At 55.2% G+C, this 17,461-nt stretch overlaps 1 protein-coding gene across 5 annotated transcripts in view; it reads left to right on the forward strand.

The window, feature by feature from the left end:
* MYRF (myelin regulatory factor) overlaps positions 1-17,461 on the forward strand; it is a 34,524-nt gene that overhangs the window by 10,775 nt on the left and 6,288 nt on the right. For 4 of the 5 annotated variants that reach the window (XM_065755514.1, XM_065755516.1, XM_065755515.1 and 1 more), the window contains exons 2-15: positions 1,158-1,245; positions 1,644-1,979; positions 4,267-4,328; positions 6,700-6,991; positions 7,085-7,257; positions 7,561-7,684; positions 12,574-12,769; positions 13,149-13,225; positions 13,523-13,633; positions 13,915-14,005; positions 15,260-15,460; positions 15,966-16,074; positions 16,313-16,422; positions 17,004-17,164. In XM_065755514.1, coding sequence (XP_065611586.1) covers positions 1,158-1,245; positions 1,644-1,979; positions 4,267-4,328; positions 6,700-6,991; positions 7,085-7,257; positions 7,561-7,684; positions 12,574-12,769; positions 13,149-13,225; positions 13,523-13,633; positions 13,915-14,005; positions 15,260-15,460; positions 15,966-16,074; positions 16,313-16,422; positions 17,004-17,164 — 2,131 coding nt within the window. The remainder of the gene's footprint in view (positions 1-1,157; positions 1,246-1,643; positions 1,980-4,266; positions 4,329-6,699; positions 6,992-7,084; positions 7,258-7,560; positions 7,685-12,573; positions 12,770-13,148; positions 13,226-13,522; positions 13,634-13,914; positions 14,006-15,259; positions 15,461-15,965; positions 16,075-16,312; positions 16,423-17,003; positions 17,165-17,461) is intronic. The other variant, XM_065755518.1, reaches the window with a different exon arrangement.

A 17,461-nucleotide genomic window follows, 5' to 3' on the forward strand; every position in this document is an offset into this window, starting at 1 on the left:
TTAAGAGGAGGCAGTGGACAAACAGGATCAGTGAACAGATCAGGACCACATCCCTCAGTGCCGCATCTCTTCCTTCCTTGGACACCTCTGGGGACAGCAACTCCAGCACCTCCGTGGGCAGTCTTGAAAACACAGGTCTCCAGCCTGGAGCTTGTGATGGAGACGTGGCTGCCGGTAGCTTTTGTGGCGACTGGTTGCCAGATGCCTCGTGTGGCTGGTAGCTCGCTCTTGTTGGTCAACGGTGAGGTGATGGACACAGTGCAGAAGAGGTGCCTCAATAGTGAAGGGTTGGGAGCGGGGGGAAGCAGAGATGGTTGGGGGTGGGTGGGGGATGCAGGCATCCCCTGGTGCTGGCCCTGGTGAGCTCTCAGCCAACTGTAACTCACAGCAGGACGGTGGCACGGTCGCAACCACAGAGTTCACAGGGGACAGTGTCACCTCCTCCTGCCCCAAGGGCTAGGCATCCTGCCCTCAGCAGATCCCCAGGATCATGCTCCCTCCCTAGTTACCAAGGGAGAGATTCCCCTGTCCGTGCACATACCCCGTCCGCTTGGCAGAATTCCTGTCTGGATTTATTTCTGCCAATTTGCTTGTCTTCCTATGAAAGGGATTTGCAGAGGGGAGTGCTGCCATTGGCCGGGTGTGAGCCAAAACCCTCCGTTCGGGGTTTTTTGCGGTTCATTGGTTGACCTTTCCCCAGCACACAGCCTGTGGGGGGTGAGGGCTGGCCCATGGGCTTTGGGCCTCTTGGGAAGGGCCCTCTTCCTTATCGGAGCCGGGTCTCCTCTTCCACTTTCTTGGCAGTGTCTTTGGCACCGAGGGCTGGCAGCGACCCCAGAGAGCTGCAGACTCCCACTTGAGAGAGACAGATAAAGAAAGCACTTTCTGTCAACAAAACCCAGCCCAGCTTCCCTAGGGCAGGAGAGGGGAGGAGGAGGGCCTCAGGAGAAGGCAGAGGGAAACCCGCTGCTCTGTCTGGTTTTTCACTGGGATGCAGATTGCTATGGACCGGTGGCTCTCCTCGAACCACGGGATCTGCTGATCTTCTCGTATTGGTTTTGACTGTGCAGAGGTCTTTGGTGGTGTTTCTGCTCCACAACCCCTTTGCCTTTCACGTCCTTCTCATGGCTCTTGCTTCTGCCTCCTCTCCCTCGCAGGCCACGACATTAATGGAGCTCTGGAGCCATCTAACATCGACACCAGCATACTGGAAGAGTACATCAGCAAGGAGGACTCACCAGATATGTAAGTGGTTCCCTTGCTCCACAGCAGGAGCGGTGCTTGCCGTTGTTTTCTGTAGAGAAGCTCTGCAGCGTGAAGAGTCTTGAAATCACCGTGCCCTGAATGCACCACTGTCCCTCCTAGAGCCCTCCTCTATAGGAGGTTGGTTTTCTTGGGCTCTTCTGGCCTTTACGTCCCTCCAGGTGGATTTTTTACCCTTTGGGGTTGCATCACTCCCACTGATCCAAGTGACCAACCTAGACATTCCTGCTCGTGCCACCACAACGCTGGCTGTTTCACTCCTCCTCTGGGTGTCCCAGAGCACCCAAGCAGCTCCGTCCCCGTCACTGAAGGGCTGGGTAGAGGGTGGAAAGTGCCGCCTACCTGTCTTGCAGCTGAGGTTATCACCTTCTCTCTCTCAGCTGTTTCCCTGACATCTCTGCTTCAGCTGGCTGTGCACACCCCCAGCCCTCCAGCTCAGCCACCATCAACGCACCTCTTCCCAGTTCTGTCGGCGGTGCTGGGCATGTGACCAACCCTGCTTCCAGCGGTCCCCTCCACCTTCCTCCCCCGGGCAGCCAGATCCCGATCCGTCATGGTCCTCTTCTGGCCAACCCTTGCGGACCCAGCTATGGTGCTCACCTCAACTGCAATAACAACAATGGCATGGCGGTGCCCAAGGGCTACCTTGGTGGCCACTGCCTAAACAACATGGTCCCTCCAATCAAATCGGAGCCCAAGGCCTCCTACGCACCTGGGTAAGTGGGGCTGGGGTGGCAGAACAAGGGCACGAGGTGAGAGAGGCGATCCTCGGTGCCGGTGGGGCCCGGAGAGTAGAGGTGGCTTGTCCCATAGTGCCTTAACTCACGTCGGTCCGTACGAAGCTCTGGCTTCGCAGGGAGATGCTTTGTCACGAGTTTCCTGCAGAGCTGTTCGGTGTTGGTCTGTGTGTGCTGAGTTGGAGAGGATCGGTGGTATCCCGTGCTTAGGTGGGGGTATCTGTGGTGCACGTCTGCAAGTGCACGATGGGATGTAGTGTTGTCCTTTTCAAGGAGGAAGAGGTGCAGAGTAAGGCTGAATGAGACAAAGCGTACTTTCCAGGGTGTTCCCTTGACAATCCCTGACAAAGTGGAAGGTGTTAGCTAAGCTGGGCAAAAAATAAATGCATTTCTCTTGGCTTGATGTTGTAGATACTGGAGAGAAGAAAGATATAGTATCTGAGCTGGAGTTATACCCCTTCGTAACTGGCTCTGGATGCAGCCCTGGCGAAGGGGAAGGTGATAACCAAGTCTTAGTATTGCTGCTGGACTCAACTGGACAACTGGGAGGAGGAATGATGGTGGGCTGGGAGGGCACAGCAACGTGGCAGGCTTGGCAGGGAGCACCACGCGAAGGGTGCAGCCTAGCTGTGTGCCTTCTCCAGCAGATGATGGATGTAAGGGACGCGGAGGCCACCGCTGCTGCTCATCTCTGCAAACCCCTCTCTGGCTTTTCTCCCTCTGCTTTGTGCCCTCTAGTGTCGCCAGCAAGTACGACGTGGTGCTTCCAATGCTCACAGTGCACTAGTTTACAAAAGGAAGAATCGATCTGTAATGTGATGACTTTGGCTGGGATGAACTTGAAGGGATCCTCCAGAATGTGGCAAGCCAAACAAAATCCGCCTTTATTTTATTCCCAGACTAGGCAACTAGTGACTGTTCTCAACTCAGGGGAAGCTGTGCCCAAGAGCAGGTTGGGATGCCTTTCTGTGGCATCTTTCTTCTGAATGCCTCTGGCATTCTCCAGGATGTGAGAAGTCACGGGTAGGATCATAGCTCTCTTCCGTTCACAAGCCAGGTCTGATCACCTGTCTGCTGGCTTCGTCGTCTTCACTTGCAGGAGGACAATAAACCCGTCATGGAGACATCAGGAACTGAGGGAAGAACTCATGTCATCACTTGGGGCTGTCACGGAGTTGATCAAGGCATTTGCCTGGCAATATGTGCTGCTTTGTCTGTGGTGGATCCTTGGCCTGGGATGTGGCTTCGTGACTGGACTCCCCTGGGACCTGGTGGTCACTGCACATAGTGGAAGCAGGGTTCATAGCAAGTCCTTGCTATTGGAGATGGAGACCTTGGTTGGGTGAAATGAACTAGGGGTCAGCTTTGCTGGCAGCATTTCTTCAGCGTCCCAGAAGGACTCATCCCGTGGCAGTAAGCTTTTCCTGGAGAAAATGCCCACAAAATCCAAGCACGACTGCACGACTCCCTACGTGGCACTCATCTTTCTGCTCCTGTTGGCCCTGAATTGTCCCTGGCCATTTTTTTTTGTAGCAGGGGCAGGCTTTGCAGAGTGCTGGGCTGCAGGAGCACAGTGGGGATTGCCAAGGCAGCGGATGCAAGCGGGCAGACAAGATAGCTCGCTGCCAATGATCTGCACAGGGGCAGAGCACATTGCAAGCACTTTCTTTAGAGCCACCATCTCCCTGTCCCAAGGAGGGGCTTTGGGGATGGCTGAGGGGCTCAGCTTCCAGTAAGGAAGGAAGCAGAGGTGGCACCGTCCCTGTGGTGGCTGTCCCCAAGCCCTGATTGTGCAGCTGAGTGCTCAGTTCAGTTGCATTTTGCAGTTAGGACCAAATCTTGCCCCTGGTGCCATTGGAGCAGAGGCAGAGTGATACAGCTGGCAGCTGTGGTGGTGCTCAGGTTGGTACAGGTCGCACAGCAAGCAGAGTGCATCCCCTGGGCTTCCCAGGTTGTGCTTTCAGATCCCAGCTCCCCCAGAGCCCCCATTTCTCCGTGGTGAAGCACGAGGTCTTTGGGGAGCAGATGTATTTCTGTTCAGCTGAGCCGAGGGGGAAGCCTCGTAGGGAGGTCAGCAAAATCCCTCTCCCTGCTGCCAAAGTGCAGGCTGTGGGGAATGGTGACGGCAATGGCATTCTCCTGTTGGTCACTGGAGGTACTCGAGGTGATGGGAATCCTGTGGGACCGTGCTTTGCTCGAACTAGACCAGCTGATCCCATCGCTGGAAGCCGCTTTACAATGACCTTCCCTTCTTGTTTCTCTGCAGCACTTTACCTGACTCTCCCCCTGACTCTGGATCAGAAGCCTACTCCCCTCAGCAGGTGACTGGTAAGTGCTTTAAGGAGAGAGAGGGAGGGAGGAATACATATATATATAACAACAAAAGCCCCAAACCCAACATCCTCCCCCTCTTTGTTCCATGAAAGTGGTTGGCTCTGCAGCCTTTATCAGACGGGAGAAAACAGGCGGCTGCAATACGTGGGGAGATTATCAGTTAGTAAATATCCCTAGACTTTCGCCTATTGTTCTCCTTCTGGTCTTTGCAAGGGGGGAGAGAGAGAGCAAGAGAGGGAACGGGAGGGAAGGCGAGGCGTGTACCCACTTACACGGGGAGCGGTCGGCAGCATGGCTGGTCCCTGGGCGGGTGGGACGTGGGAACTGGAGCCTCCCTGTGCTGCCCTCTGCCCTGTGTGAGCCAAAGGAGAACAGCCCTGAGATGGAACCTGGTTTGGGGAGACCGAGATGAACCTTCCGTTCAGAAGTAAGTTCCCTGATGCCATCCCCTCCCCTCTGTGCTGGGGCTCTTCTGCTCCCCCTGCGAAGGGTGAGACAGAGCCTGTCCCACCCCACGGTCACTGCCAGCCCCCTGGCTCCCTGCAGGGAAGCCACCCAGCCTTGTGGTGACCTTCACCGTGCTTTGCTGGAAGAAACTCCTTGGTGAGGAGGGAAGGTTGTGCTGGGCTCCCTTCCCCCTCCCCAGCAGCACCCTCTTCCCCAAGCTCCAACCATTCCTCGCCAGGAGCAGCACTTACTCTTTTTTTTTTTTTGATGGAAGAGGTCAAGAGTTCTGTTTATCTTGCTAAAAAAAATCCCTGGAATTCCTCCTGCCCCTTCCTTAAATATAACAAAGAGGCCGGGTTGCTCACCGAGGGGCGAGCTGCTCCGACGCACTTTCAGTGCTGCTGCACTCTGCCTGGGGAGGAGAGGAGGCAGCAGGGAGCTCTGCAGAGCCCTACGTGCTCAGAGCCCAGCACATGGAGATGTTGAGGAAACCCATTCCTCGCAGTGCTCTGCAGGGCAGGGCACCCTGAAGCAACTGTCTGTCTGTGCTCGTTGTCCAGGGAGACTTGGGAAGCTCCCCAGAGATTGATGCTCATTGATTTACTCTGTTCATTCACCTGAGCTGTGGAAGGGTTTGATTTTGCCAGGGAAGCGTTTCCCAGTTGGAAAGTTTCTCCTCTTCCCACTGTTTGTTTTGGGATGCAAAGAGGATGGAGAAGCTGGTGTAGAAGATCTGTGCAGTTCCTCAGACTCGAATCTTTGCTTTCCACCCACGTGGCACATGGCACATGCCCGCTCGTTTCTACAAAACATAAAAATAAGCTGCTGAAATGGTGCCAACAGTGACTCTTGCCAGAATGTTTGGAGTTTGGAGTGCATCCTGTGGCTGTGGCTGAGCTCTGATGTTAAAACCTCGCCGGTGTGGCCCATCCATCAGTTCTGAAGGCAGCATTGGACTAACGCACCCAAGCTCAGAGAGCACGGGAGGCAGGCTGTGGATGGTCCGTCTCTGGAGGTGTTCAAGGCCAGGTTGGGTGGGGCCCTGTGCATTCTGATCTAGTGCTTGATCCTGTGGTTGGCAGCCCTGCCCGAGGCAGGGGGTTGGAAGCTGCTTATCCTGGAGGTCCCTTACAACACAAGCCACTCTGATTTCCTGCTCCATCTGGGAGGAGAACGAGCTTGCTCAAGTCTTGCTTGTGCACCGGCTTTCACACCGATGTGTCTGGTTTCTTTGTCCAGGCACGTTGGGTGATGCTCAGTCATCCAGCTTTCCTCTGTGCGCTTCGGTTTGTGCTCTAAGACTCCAGAAGTGTTCTGGCTCGAGCTGAAGCCCTCTGCTGTGCGCTGGCATTGCCACGCATTGAGCTTGAGTCAAGCTGGAGCCTAGGCAGCTGCAGAGAACTGGATTTGCATCCCTCTCCACCAGCGTTGATTTCGATGGCAGCGTAGTCAAATCAACCCCGAGCGTGGCATTGCTTTAGTATCCCAGTCCACACGGGGGAGAAGGAAGGTGGGATCATTTGAATGCTCCTTTTTGTTTATTTAAATGTAGAGGTCAAAGTCACCTTCTGGCTCTGTGCTCCCCTGGCACAGCCTGAGGCCATCACCTCTCATCCTAACTTTGTGCCTGATGCTTCTTCCCTTTGTAGGGTACCGCGGTGCTGATACCAAAGGGAATTCCCCAAAGCCACATTTTCGCTGCAGAACATCGGGGTAGCTGAGGTTTAGGAGATTTTAGGAATGGTTGTAACCTTCCCTGTCGTCCCTCAGCTTCGTGCCCTTTGAGTTCAGGTTCTTGGAGTACAGCCGGGACAGCTCTGCTGGTCGGGGGGTGCTCACCGGCAACTCCTCGTGGCTGGGCTTGGAGCTGAAGCCCGCTGGTGATCTCACTGGTGTTCCTCTTTCTCTCTTCTTCAAGATCCTCACCTCCTTCGGACCATGACCCCTGAGAACATGTGCCATGTCATTCCCCCAGCCCGCCTGGAGCACCCCCCGCCGCCGCCTCCTCCTCCTCCTCCTCCTCCCCCCCACCTGCAGGCCGTGCCCCCTCCTTCCCACCCGCACTACCCTGGCCTGCAGCGGGACCTGTACATGAAGGCTGAGCCCCTGATGCCCCCCTATGGCATGGGACAGGGCATGGCACCAGCTGACCTCCACCACGCTCAGCAGTCACAGATGCTGCACCAGCTCCTCCAGCAGCACGGAGCAGAGTAAGGCCTCTGGGCGTTGGGATTGTTTTTTGCTTTTGGTGTGGTTTGGGTTCGTGGTGGTGCAGGGTTGTCACCTCCCCATCTGTCCCGCAGCCTCCCGGTCCACCCTGCCAAGAAAAGGAAGCACTCTGAGTCGCCCCCCAACACCCTCAGTGCACAGATGCTCAACGGGCTGATAAAGCAGGAGCCAGGCATGGGGTCTGTGCCACTCAACCCAGACAGAGTTCCCACACCTCCTTGGCACCAGCCGGGACCTCTCTCTCCAGGTATGTAGTCTGCACCCCCTCAGCCCCTTAATCCCCCCTCAGCATGCAAACCTGGCGGTGCTTGGGGAGGGGGTGTAGGGCAGGGCAGGGTCCAGACCTTGGGCCACTGCCGTGCCCTGGCAGGCAGGAGGTGACTTGCTTCCTCCTCGTGCTCTCACCCAACTGAACGCTGCATCACAGAGTTAATCATGGAATGATGGGACCTCAGAAGGGACCCCCATAGAAGGGACGTGGGCAGGGTTGCCACCCGCTAGGTTGGGCTTGCCATCAGGGCGATCGAAACACACCTTTCTCCCTCTGCAGGCCTGATTCAGGATAACGACAGCTTGAATGGCTCCTACCTAGACCCCAACTACCAGTCTATAAAGTGGCAGCCACATCAGCAAAACAAGTGGGCAACTCTCTACGATGCCAACTATAAAGAACTGTGAGTAATTCATCCAGAGTCACGTCCAGCCTTTCTTTCATTGGACTTTCCATTCAAGGACTAAGGCTGGGGAGATCCAGCATCTTAAATCTCCCTTGCCTTTGTCACCTGCTGACCTCTGCTTGCCTGCACTGTGGTGGAGACGCTCCCCTTGCTGTACCTTTGCCATTGGGAAGGTGACTTCTCTGCACTTCTGCATGAACGGTGGGGGATTAAGAAGTGGGGCTGGTTCTGCAGGAGCCAGCAGTTCAGCAGCACTGGAGGCAGCCACTCAGACCTTGGGCTGTGCCACAGGGGCAAATACAGCCTTGCCTGAGCACCATTTGGACATGCAGCATAATTTCCCTCTGGCCAGGCTTACGAGGGTTTTAAAAGGTGTGTTGGGATTTTCAGGACAGTGCATAGCACGAATGACTGGGGATAATCCAGAGCCACTTCAGCACATCTTGAGAGCAGTGCAGAGAGGAGCGTGAGGAGGAGGAGTGGCTGGTGGGTGGAGGAGAGGAGGCAGAGAAAGGAAGAGGGAAAGGTTGGAGGAAAGCTTGAAAACCAGGAGGGGTGGAGAAGCCAGGGGTGTAGGCAGAGAGGAAAGCTGGGGTAGAGGGTGGAGGCAGAGTGTGAATAAGCCTTGTAGGAAAGAGTGCTCAGGAGGAACCCAGTCTGGATCCTCCCTGCATTCCTCAGAGGTGACTGAGGGCAGGCAGGCAGCAGGCAGCTTCCAGGAACTGAGCAGGCTCCCCTGTCTCCCTTGCTTCTCTTTCTGGACAGCCAGAGGCTGGCAGGGTCCTCTTGGGGAACGTGGAGGATGGAGTGGAGTGCTCTGCTTGTGATTCCAGATAACCCGGGGCTGGCATCATAGCTTGCCCGGCTGGTGCTCAGGGTGGGACATCTGGCCGAGAGCCCTGCAGAGAAGTGACCGATGGTTGGTCCTTCCATTTGCAAAGACTTGTGTCTGTGACTGTTTCCCTAGCCACGGCAGGAGAGGTTTAAGCTGCTTCTCCTTTACCAAACTGTTTCCACAGTCCTCCGCAGAGCTTTGCTTCAGCTAGGCTTCCTCTGCGGTGTGAGTCTTTCCTTTAGCATGCTGCGGCCTGGCAGCTTCCCAGGGAGCTCCCTTTGCCAAACTGTTTCCCCATCTTTATCGTTTGGGCTTCAACCAGGGCCTGGGCATCCCTGGGCAGCTACAGCACTGAGCTTTGCCCACCTGACACAGCCACCTTCTTGGTCCCAACAGCAGCCTCTCGTCTGCTATCAGTGCCAGCAGGGATTTCCCTGTGTGACAGAAGCACAAATGCACCTTTTGTAGCGAGCAGGGTCCAAAGAGCATGGCCTTGCTTTTCTCTTGGACACAATATGCCTTCCATCTCACTGTTTACCTATGCTGGGTAAATGGTGTCTCACCTGAAACACGTCACAGCCCTATCAGCTCGTCGTGGACCCACTGCAGGTGTTACAGCTCCTGTGGCAGAGATGTGTTGCATCCCCTGGTGTTGCACAGGCACGCTGCAAACTGCAGCTTTTAACTCCTGCAAACCCGGTCCCACCTTCTTCAGATCTGTGCTTGGGGTCGCTGGTTAACACCTGCTTTTAGGGTGTAGGGTGGAAGCCGGAGCAAACCTGCTTTCTCTGCATTTAGGACGTGGTCCAGTTGCGTAATGGCTAAATTCCTTTGGGATGGCTTCACCTCGGCTTTAGGAACCACACACTTTCTTCTGTGGTTTGCTGTGGTGCTGGATTCCACCCAAATAAAAGGGGAAGGATTGCTGCAGTGCACAGCCTCGGTGGTCTCTTCCCTCTCTGTGGCAGCTCAGCAGTCAGGTAGCTCTAGGAGAGGTTGTGCAAGCTGAGACTGCATCTCTTCTTAAGCAGATCGCTGAAATGGGTCTCCTGGTATGGCAGTGCACCAGAATAGACCTGGAAGGAGCTGCAAAAGCTCAGCTTTCCCTTCTTTCTTCTATGAGGGCTTTTCTTTATCGTTAGTATTTTTATTTTTGGACGACCAGTTAATGTTTTAGCGGGTAGGAGTCTCTTTCTTTCTCTCTTTTTGGTGGACTCAGCACGTGAGCATCTCTTTGAGATCCACAAGTACTTCTACATTAGCTCCCCCTGGGATCTCTAAGCAAGGGCCAGCCCTCCCCAGCCTGCTTTCTGCTGGCCGCCGTCCTGCACTTCTTATGAGCTGTTATGGTTTCCTGCCCCTAGGGGAAACATTTTCTCCCCTATGATCCACGTGCCCACAACCTATTCACAGCCCCAGGAATCTGAATCATCTGAATCACCTGAAGTTTTCTTGCCCTTAAGGGGGTATTAATTCCAGATCAGGAAAGCATGTTAAGGAGAGAGGCTGAGCCAGGATCCCAGAGGAAAGTGCTGAGTTTCTCACTGCTGAGTTTCAGCAGTGACTGCTGCACCCAGCAAGCAGCCCTGTGCAGGAGGTTCAGCTCTCAAAAGCTGTAAGCCCATCTGGATAGAGGGATGGGTGAAAAACCTGCATCCAACCTCCAGCGTTTCCGTGAAGCAAGACAACTGCTTGCAGCCTCGTGGAGGCCAATTTCTCAGGTTTGCTGTGCTTGGTCTTGCTCCTGTTTTGCCTCACAGATGCAAGGAGGCCTGTTTTGTTTTTTTTCCATCGTTTCCTATTCGTGCTGCTCTTGGTGAAGGCGCTGGTAACCGGTACCAGAAGATTTCTGTGCTCCTCAGAAGTTTCCTACCACGTTTGTGACGGTCGGTATCCCCATGAGAGGTTGTTCCAGCTCATATCAGCACCGTTTGAGCCCGTTTAGGAGCTGTATTTTTTAGGCAGTGCATGGATGCTGTCGCATCAGATTAATGTTTGCGTCCTCTTGCTTATGAATATGTAGAAAATGTCTTCGTTCAGTCACTTCCTCTGAAAAAAAGCTGCAGAACAGGGGCCCTTCAGGCACTTCTCCTTTACTGCTGATCTGGGCTGTATCTCAGAGCCAGGCTTCCCCCAGCATAGGGGGCATCTGAACAAATTCTGCAGTTCCCAAGTAGCTTTTCTGCCTTGAGAGATGTGCCTGGTGCCAGTGAACCTTGTCATAGGAGGGCAACAGATTTCTTGTGCCCGGGGGCTGTAGCCAGGAGAAGAGCAAAAGCAAGTGAGCTCTCCAGGCCTGCAGGTTTAGTTGCAGTGGGACTGTAGGCTGTCGTTCTCTTAGGAGCAGACCGGGTTAAGGAAATGGAGGAGAGGACAAAGAAAAGAAGGGCTCCTTCACGGTTTGGAGTGGAGGTGCCTGGAAATCTGTGCCCTAGCGTGCTTGGTTTATGTCTCAGGCTTTGGTTATGTGGGCTAAGGAATCCGTGTTGGTTGAAGGAGACCTAAGTCTCCGGATTAGTTTTATTGATAGCGTGTTTCTCCTTGGCCTTTTGCACTGGTTTTGTGGTTTCAGACTTGCTGAACCTTCAAAAGGGTTAGGTGGTTTCCAGCGGCGGTGCCAAAGAGGCCTGGAACCAGGCAGCTCACTAATTTACTCTCGGGAGCAGAAGTAATCCATCTCCCTGACAGTGCGCTCTGATAAATGCCAGCAGGCTCCCTCCTCCCTCTCCCCAGCTATTTACAGTTTGAGGTAAGGCAGTTGGAGGGGAAGGCTAGCTCTGCAGTCTCTTCCCATCGAGCAAGCTTTCGAAAGCCTGGTTTGGAAGAGGAGACCCTACAACCAGCACCAACAGCTGCAGATCCCGCAGTGGACGGAGAGCAGCGTGGTGTGGTCGTGTCCTGAATGTATTTCAGGTGCTGGTGAAGACCGGCTGAGGTGGTGCTGGAAGCCTGGAAGGAGAACAAAGCAGGGACTGCATGAAATCAGGGAGCAGGTGAAAGGCAGGATGTGTGGCAGTGGAGATGCCCTCCAGTGCACCCCACGCTGTGGCTCAGTCCTTGGGAGCTTAGGGAATGAGACTTAGCCTGACAGTCTTCCTCTGTGTTGGCTTATGTTTATCAGCCATCAGTTTGAGTGACGTTAACCAGAGCGTGGTTTGGAAGCAGATGTGGTTTGGTACTCCAACCCGCCTTCGTGTGGAAACAGCTGAGGTGGCAGAGGGTTGAAAGCAGGTGGGAAAAGGGCCACTCCACCCATGGGTGAGCGCAGAAGGTGCTAGGGCCAGACCAAGCCCTGGCTCCTGAGCCAGAGGAGCCAAATGGAGACCTCATGGCTAAGGCTGGGAGGCGGGCAGTGGTGCAAGGGAATTCCTCTCGTGCTTCTGGGCTAAGGTAGTGCTCTGCTTCCACCGTCTGGGCTGTGTTCAGGGACAGCACAGTCCCTCGGGTGCAGGAGATGAGGGATTGCATCCCAGTGTTACTCATGGCAGCCTGGGAACGGGCCCCCGGATCTCCTCTAACGTTAACCCTCCTGTGGAAGAGCGCTCAGTGAGTTTTAAAGCTGATGTCAGAGGCTCAGGCTGAGCTTTTTGCCTTCTGAGTATTTAAGCACGAAAATAAAGGGGAAAATGTGGGATTTTGATCTTCAGCTAGAGATTCCTGATGGGCTGAGATGCATCCCAGGGGCCCATCCACCAGGTCTGCGTTCTTTGGTGGTGAGAGAAAAGGGTACTTGCTTAAAGGCCACATATTTCCCTCATTCCCATGGCAACCAGCCCATTAAGGAGATGGAGATTAAACCTCCCCAGCTGGTGCGTGTTGGCCGGGCAGCAGTGTCCCCCTCCTCCCACTCGGGCCTTGCTGATTTCAGAGAAATTGAGCACGTGGGCGACGTCGGGAACGTGGTGGGTAAAACCAATGGGCCTGTGGGACCCCCGGGCTCGGTGCTGCCACACGGTGCCCCACAGACCCTGCACTGCCTCCGTTGCTGGGAGCTTAGGCCTCTCGTGACGTGCTCAGGGCTCTGGCCTGATGCCTGCTCCCTTTTCCACAGCCCCATGCTCACGTACCGCGTCGATGCTGACAAAGGGTTCAACTTCTCCGTGGGCGACGATGCCTTTGTGTGCCAGAAGAAGAATCACTTCCAGGTCACGGTCTACATTGGCATGCTTGGAGATCCCAAGTATGTGAAGACCCCCGAGGGCCTGAAACCCTTAGAGTGCTTCTACCTGAAGCTGCACGGAGTGAAGGCAAGCGGGAGCCAAGCAAATGCAGCAGGGAGAAGGGGAGCTGAGATCAGGCAACGCTGCGTCTTTCACGCGCTGAGTCGTATGGGTGTGTGGAGGAGAAAGTGGGAGGTCAGACTTGAGCTCTTGACACAGGACTCGATTGGGTTTGATTGCTCCCTGCGTGTCCCCGGGGTTTCCTCTCACCCTCGTTAGACTCTGGAGGCGTTTGGGGTGATCCATTCGCCCTCTGCCAAGGGAAGAACCCCGGCACAAGTGCTGCACCCAAGTTAGGAGCTGCGTGTTAGTTGCATTGAGTCACAGGCGGCGCTGGGCAGGCAGTGGGAAGGGGAAAAGTCTCTGCTTTCTGCTCTTCATGGCGTCCCCAAATCTTTCTCTCCAGCTAGAGGCCTTGAACCAGTCAATCAACATCGAGCAGTCGCAGTCAGACCGCAGCAAACGGCCCTTCAACCCTGTCACGTGAGTGTGAGCTGGGCTGGGCTCCTTCTGGGGAGTGCAGCTGGGGAATGAGCAGTAGCAGGAGCGAGTGGGCAAGGGGAGTTAATGGGAGGGCTCAGGGTAGGTAGCACTGTGGGTAGCACACCCTCTAGTTCTGTTGCCCACTGCACAGTTTTCCTCCCTCTATGCTGCCTGCTCTGTTTTATGCCCAATTTGCAGCCCCGCCTTGGTGGAGCGGGACAGGAGGTGGCCGATCCTCAAGGAGCCTCCTCTCCAAGAAGCATCCTCACTTGCTTCCCTGTTTTTTTACTTCTCCAGGGTCAACTTGCCTCCAGAGCAGGTCACCAAGGTCACTGTGGGGCGGCTGCACTTCAGCGAGACCACGGCCAACAACATGCGGAAGAAAGGAAAACCCAATCCAGACCAGAGGTGAAAGAGCAGGGACGCCTTTTCAAACTGTTCTGAGCACTCGGGGCCTGTGGATGTGCCAGCCCTGGCTCTGGGAGGCAACAGGTCCTACACTGGCCGTCCTTTCCTCAAGGGGGAATGTCTGCTGTGGACACTGTGGTCACCTCCGTTCTACGAGGGGTTATGGATGGGGGAGAGGGGATGTGTCCAGCCTGCTGTGACAGCCTGGTGCCCTGTCCTTGAGGCAGATGCAGCAGTTGGAGGTGCAGGATGGCACCCTGACCTCTCTCCCCTCTTGACAGGTACTTCATGCTCGTGGTAGCCCTGCAAGCACATGCACAGAACCAGAACTACACGCTCGCAGCCCACATCTCTGAACGCATCATCGTCCGAGTAAGTCCTCCTCTCCTCCCGTAGTCCTTTGCTGGATGAGCTGGGCAATTCTCCTGCACCTCTCTAACTTTTCAGTGCTTTCCCCTCCCAGCCCTTTCCTCCCTTCTCCAAAACCAGTGCTGCCTTGCTTGCAGCTGTCCTTGCTCATGGCTGTCCCTGTCCGTGCCCGTGTTCTCACTCCAGCCTTTCCGCACGGATTGGAGCAGCCTCAGGCCATAGAAGAACTTGTTGCAGGATGGGGAGAGGTACCTCCTTGTCCTGACCTTGCACTGGTGCCTACAGTAGAGCTGCTGGGAGTGAGAGAATGGTGGTGTTAGGATTCCTCAGGAGGGACGAGACCTCCAGGTGCAGAAAGACTGGGTGCCCTGCCACAGCTGCACTTTGTCCAGCAGTGTTCAAGTGTGGGAGTGCAGAGGGACAGGAAGGAGGTAGGCATCATCCCTGGACTCTCCAAGGGCTCTTTTGGCAAGTGCACAGCTCTGTGGCCTGAAGGTAGGAGGCAAAGCACAAAGAGAAGGACCTCGGAGTCTGCAGACTGAAGCACAAGGAATTATGCAGCCTCCAGGGTGCCCAGGACTGCAGGGAATTGCAGGCAGCCTGTGCTGCTCCATCCCAACACGTTGCAGAACAGTGGGATTTGAGGGATTGCGGAGCCAGCAACAACAGCTGTCTTACTTATGGACTCCAGTGATCCTCGTGTTGTAGTTGGAGTGTTAAGAGCTCTGAGGGCTGGGATAAGACAGCTCAAGGAAGGAAGGATATTCCTTTAGGGAGAGGAGCAGAGCAGGCGTAACCTTGGTTCCTGATAGAAGAGGCTTGGACAGGGCCAGCAGATGAATGCCAAGACTGCAAAAGCAGGCTGGGATTTGTTCCCAGAGCTGGCAGTGTATCCCCGTCCCTGCCACTTCCCTTTGTGCTGCTGCAAAGCTCTGTCTAACACATTCACAGCCTCACTTGTCCTGTGCTGTGCTGTCTTGTCAGCTCCCTGCTGTCCCTGCTGCTGGGCAGGTGCTGTCACAGCTCAGCCTCCAGGTGTTCCTAGAGCTGTGGGCTGTAGAGAGAGGCACACCCCCACCAGGGTCCCGTGTCCTGAGCTTTTAATCTCAGAAGTCTCCTCCGGCTTCTCAAGCCACCTGGATGAGTCTGCCCCAGTTTCAGCTGAGACCTTCCCCATTGCAGAACCGTTTGCAGGACACCGCTGTGTCATCCGGGTGCTTCTGCTTATCTCCTCCCTTTTCTCCTGCCTCTTCCCAGGCCTCCAACCCTGGCCAGTTTGAGAGTGACAGTGACGTGCTCTGGCAGCGGGCACAGCTCCCTGATACTGTTTTTCACCATGGCCGGGTGGGCATCAACACAGACCGCCCCGATGAAGCCCTCGTGGTCCATGGCAACGTGAAGGTGATGGGTTCCCTGATGCACCCGTCAGACGTCCGAGTGAAGGAGGACATCCAGGAGGTAAGAGCTGAGCAATCCAGGCTAGGCTTAGCTGAATGGGGAACTGAAGGGGCACTGCAGAAAGTGTCCTTGTGAGCTCGTTCAGCCGTCGGTTTCGTCGTGGTGTTCATGGGAAGCCTAAGGTCCTATGGAATGGATAGGAAAACCCGGGGGAGAGGCTCAACTCTGCACAAAGTCCTCTCAGCTGGATGCACCTGTACGGGAAAGCCAGGCTCAGTCGTGTCTCCTGTTTATGGGTCCTGCTTCTGTCCACTGCCTCGTTGTGCACTGTCTCCTCTGCACAAGGAAAGGGTGCAGTGATGGGAGCTGGGGGTGAACCCCAGTGCCAGTGCTTTTTGCCCTCGTGGCTTAGAGCAGGGCTCAGGGCCCCCTCACGCAGTGCCTCTTGCCCTTGGGACTTGCCATGAAGGTGAACCATAGTGAGTGTTGCCACGTGGGGTCAGAGCGATGGGATCTAAAGGAGCAGCACCCCACTGAGGAGGTGCACGTCTCTGTTTTGTCCCAGGTGGACACCACAGAGCAGCTGAAGAGGATCTCGCGGATGCGGCTGGTGCACTACAACTACACGCCCGAGTTTGCAGCTACGGTGGGCATTGACAACACCTCTGAGACAGGTACAGGCCCTGCATCGTGCTGTGCTACCCTGCTTGTATCTGCAGTGCTGGAGCTGGGCTTGTTCAGCCTGGAGAAGGCTCTGGGGACACTTCAGTGTGGCTTCCCATGGTTCCAGTGGCCTGCGGGCCTCTGACGAGCGTGCAGAGGACTGCCCTCGTGCTGTCCCCATCTCTGGGGTCAGGTTGTGGCAGGAGGAGTGCTGCCCACTCTGTGACTCACTGTGCCATTTCCACGCAGGCGTCATCGCTCAGGAGGTAAAGGAGATCCTCCCTGAAGCTGTGAAGGACACCGGGGACCTGGTCTTCTCCAATGGGCAGACCCTGGAGAACTTCCTGGTGGTGAATAAGGTGAGTGGCAGCCTGAAGGGCTGGGGAGGGGCAGGGAAGCTGGGGAGGCTGTTGATCCTGGGTCAAGTTGTAGAGCTGGAAGAGGGAAGGCATAGTGCCTGGGAAATTCTTCTAAATGGACCACTCATATGAGTTTCAGACTTGCCTGGTCTTTCAGATGTCAGGAGCAGACATCTGCAGGGAGGAGCCTGCCTGATGTTGGTGAAAGTTGTCAGCATCTCCCTCAGGACAGGCTTTTTGCTGGCAGCTTCCTGCAGGGAGTCTCTTAAACATAATCTCCTTTCTAGATAAGATAAGGTGGTTGTGTCAAGATAACCGAGAGCACCTGGCTGCCTGAACTCACTGTAACCTGTGGCAGCCTGTTTGCTGCTCTGGGTTTTGAGGGGAAGTAGCTCACTGCCTCACTGTTCTCTACAAGCTGCCAGCTCTCTCCTGCATCCCTCCCTTCTCAGTACCTAGAGTTGGAATGGCCAGGGCTTGAACTTAGAGCATCAGGGATCCTGAACTAGCATTTATTGTTTGGTTGGTTTTTGAGAGGATCTGTCTTGTTCTTGGCGACTGCTTGACCTGTTCTCTGGCAGGAGCGCATCTTCATGGAGAACGTGGGAGCTGTGAAGGAGCTGTGCAAGCTGACAGACAACCTGGAGACCCGCATCGATGAGCTGGAGAGATGGAGCCACAAGTTAGCCAAGCTCAAACGCCTTGACAGCATGAAGTCAACTGTGAGCTCTGGGGCATTCAGGTACAGGCATGCTGAGGGCGAAGGAGCCCAGGCTCTTTTCATAGAACCATTGAGGCTGGAAAAGACCTCTCAGATCACAAAGTCCAACCATCAACCCATCCCCACCATGCCCTCAGTGCCATATCCACACACCCAGGCAGTCCTGAGTGGCAGCTCATTTTGGGAAGGACGAGATGGGGAAGATTGGTGGGGGGTTGGCCATTGTCATGTGGTCTGGACTTGGTTCCAAGAGCTGAGGCAGCTCTGGCATCCACATCCCAACATCCTGCTCCAAAATCCTATGAGATGGTCACCACG

Source organism: Cyrtonyx montezumae, unplaced genomic scaffold (genome assembly GCF_038088225.1).
Source record: "Cyrtonyx montezumae isolate F1298 unplaced genomic scaffold, pur_monq_1.0 scaffold_10, whole genome shotgun sequence".
Taxonomy (NCBI): Eukaryota; Metazoa; Chordata; class Aves; order Galliformes; family Odontophoridae; genus Cyrtonyx; species Cyrtonyx montezumae.